Below are 1,891 nucleotides of genomic sequence, written 5' to 3' on the forward strand. Positions count from 1 at the left end.
ATCTATGCCACGAAGAATTGAGGCAGTTCTGAAGGCAAAAGGGGGTCCAACCCGTTACTAGCGTGGTGTACCTAATAAAGTGGCCGGTGAGTGTATATTGTCTGTTTCCTGTTTCCCAGGCATGCATCTTTCTATTAAATAATCTGAGACCGAGACCACACAGTTTCCACCTTGTTTATTTCCCGCATCTCTGCCCTGGTGGGATGTTTCCACAACACATAATATGTTGTGTAAAATAAATAGGATGGCGTACTGTACTGATTAATTAAACTCAGAAGTTCGAAGAACAGCTAAGATTATATATTTTAATATTTTCTGTTGTTGTCGTTCTGTTGTATATAAGGGTCTGCCAATTTTAAATGTTCCTTTTTCAGACAAAATTGAAGCTATATGTATCTGAAAAGGAAAACATGTGACAAAGGGTAAGGGTTTGACTATTCATTATTTATTTGTGTCACTAATACACAGCTTTTTCTTTTCACCAGATTGAACTTATGTCGAAATTAATTACAAAGTAAATAAATCAATCTGTTTTTCAAAAGGACAACTGAACAATATTGTACAAGGTTTGAGTTTAATAGTTTTACAATACGCAAATTTAAAGTCAAATTATTAAAAACATAAAATTTAATTGTGAACTATAAGCATGGTGTAAGGTAACAACAGTTAAGTTTGACCACATTGAACTCTGGACTTATTTCTTAACGAAACAAAAATGTTACAGTTTGTGTTGATCTTTAGACATACCTGTCCAAAAGAAAGCAGGCAACCTCGGCGTTACTTTGAAAATGTTTGTCCATCATCAGCTGTTTCCATCTAGGAAAGGCAACGCCGATGTTTACACGACTTTTCTGTCGCTGTGTATCACGATGTCTTTTAGTTTCATCACGTTTCCTTTTCTTTGCCGAGAACGATTCATGTTGTGCTTTCTGTTCTTCACGAGCATGATAACAATGATCAGCCATTTTAACAAATAAACTTTTCTACGGAGCTTTTCTTCGTGAGTTATTTGAGTGAAAACTGGTTAATTTCTTCTTCTTCTTCCGTTTTATGTCATCCAACAGTCAAACTACGCAACAGCGCCATGGAGAATAGTGGCCATTTATAGTGTTACAACGAAAACCGTTTTTGACGCCGCCAATGCAGTTTGTCCTTCATGAGTCTTCGTAGACAAGATGGCGGCTGCCTGTAGTGGCGACCCGCGACCATGGAGATATAAACAGTTTTTTATAAGGTAAAAATAATAAAACAAGTCTTTGTCTGCAATGATTAGACATGCTTTTTATTATTGTCATTAGTGATTATATCAATTTCGGCTAAAAGAATCGACAAAATCCTACACACTGTGCCTTTAATCTCATAATATTACGACTTTATTCTCATATTATGACTTTAATCTCGTAATGTTATGTCTTTATTCTCATATTGCGACTTTATTCTCATATTAAGAGTTAAACTCACATTACGACTTTAATCTCGTAACATTTACTTTAATCTCATAATAATACTTTATTCTCATATTATGGCTTTAACCTCGTAATGTTATGTCTTTATTCTCATATTACTTTAGTCTCATAACTTTAATCTCATAATATTGCAATTTTATTCTCATATTAGTGCTTTAATCTCTACGACAGAGTATTAGGGCCACACGAGATTTTTTTTATTTTCACGAGATTAAAGTCTTAATTTTATGAGAATAAAGTCATAATATTATGAGATTAAAGTCATAAATTTACAAGAATAAAGTCAATATTACCAGATTAAAGTAATAATGCTACGAGATTAAAGTCAGTGTTATGAGATTAAAGTCATAAATTTACAAGAATAAAGTCAATATTACCAGATTAAAGTAATAATTTTACGAGATTAAATTCGTAATATATAAAAT

General features: G+C 32.8%; 1 protein-coding gene across 1 annotated transcript in view; it reads right to left on the minus strand.

Annotated features, from left to right (window-relative positions):
• LOC106520232 (zinc finger protein 260) overlaps window positions 1-1,055 on the minus strand; it is a gene marked incomplete in the record, with an annotated part of 6,264 nt that extends 5,209 nt beyond the window's left edge. The window contains 1 exon segment of the mRNA XM_014012204.1: window positions 748-1,055. Coding sequence (XP_013867658.1) covers window positions 748-965 — 218 coding nt within the window.
• Window positions 1,056-1,891: the final 836 nt, after the last annotated feature.

This window comes from Austrofundulus limnaeus, unplaced genomic scaffold (genome assembly GCF_001266775.1).
Source record: "Austrofundulus limnaeus strain Quisiro unplaced genomic scaffold, Austrofundulus_limnaeus-1.0 Scaffold89, whole genome shotgun sequence".
Taxonomy (NCBI): domain Eukaryota; kingdom Metazoa; phylum Chordata; class Actinopteri; order Cyprinodontiformes; family Rivulidae; genus Austrofundulus; species Austrofundulus limnaeus.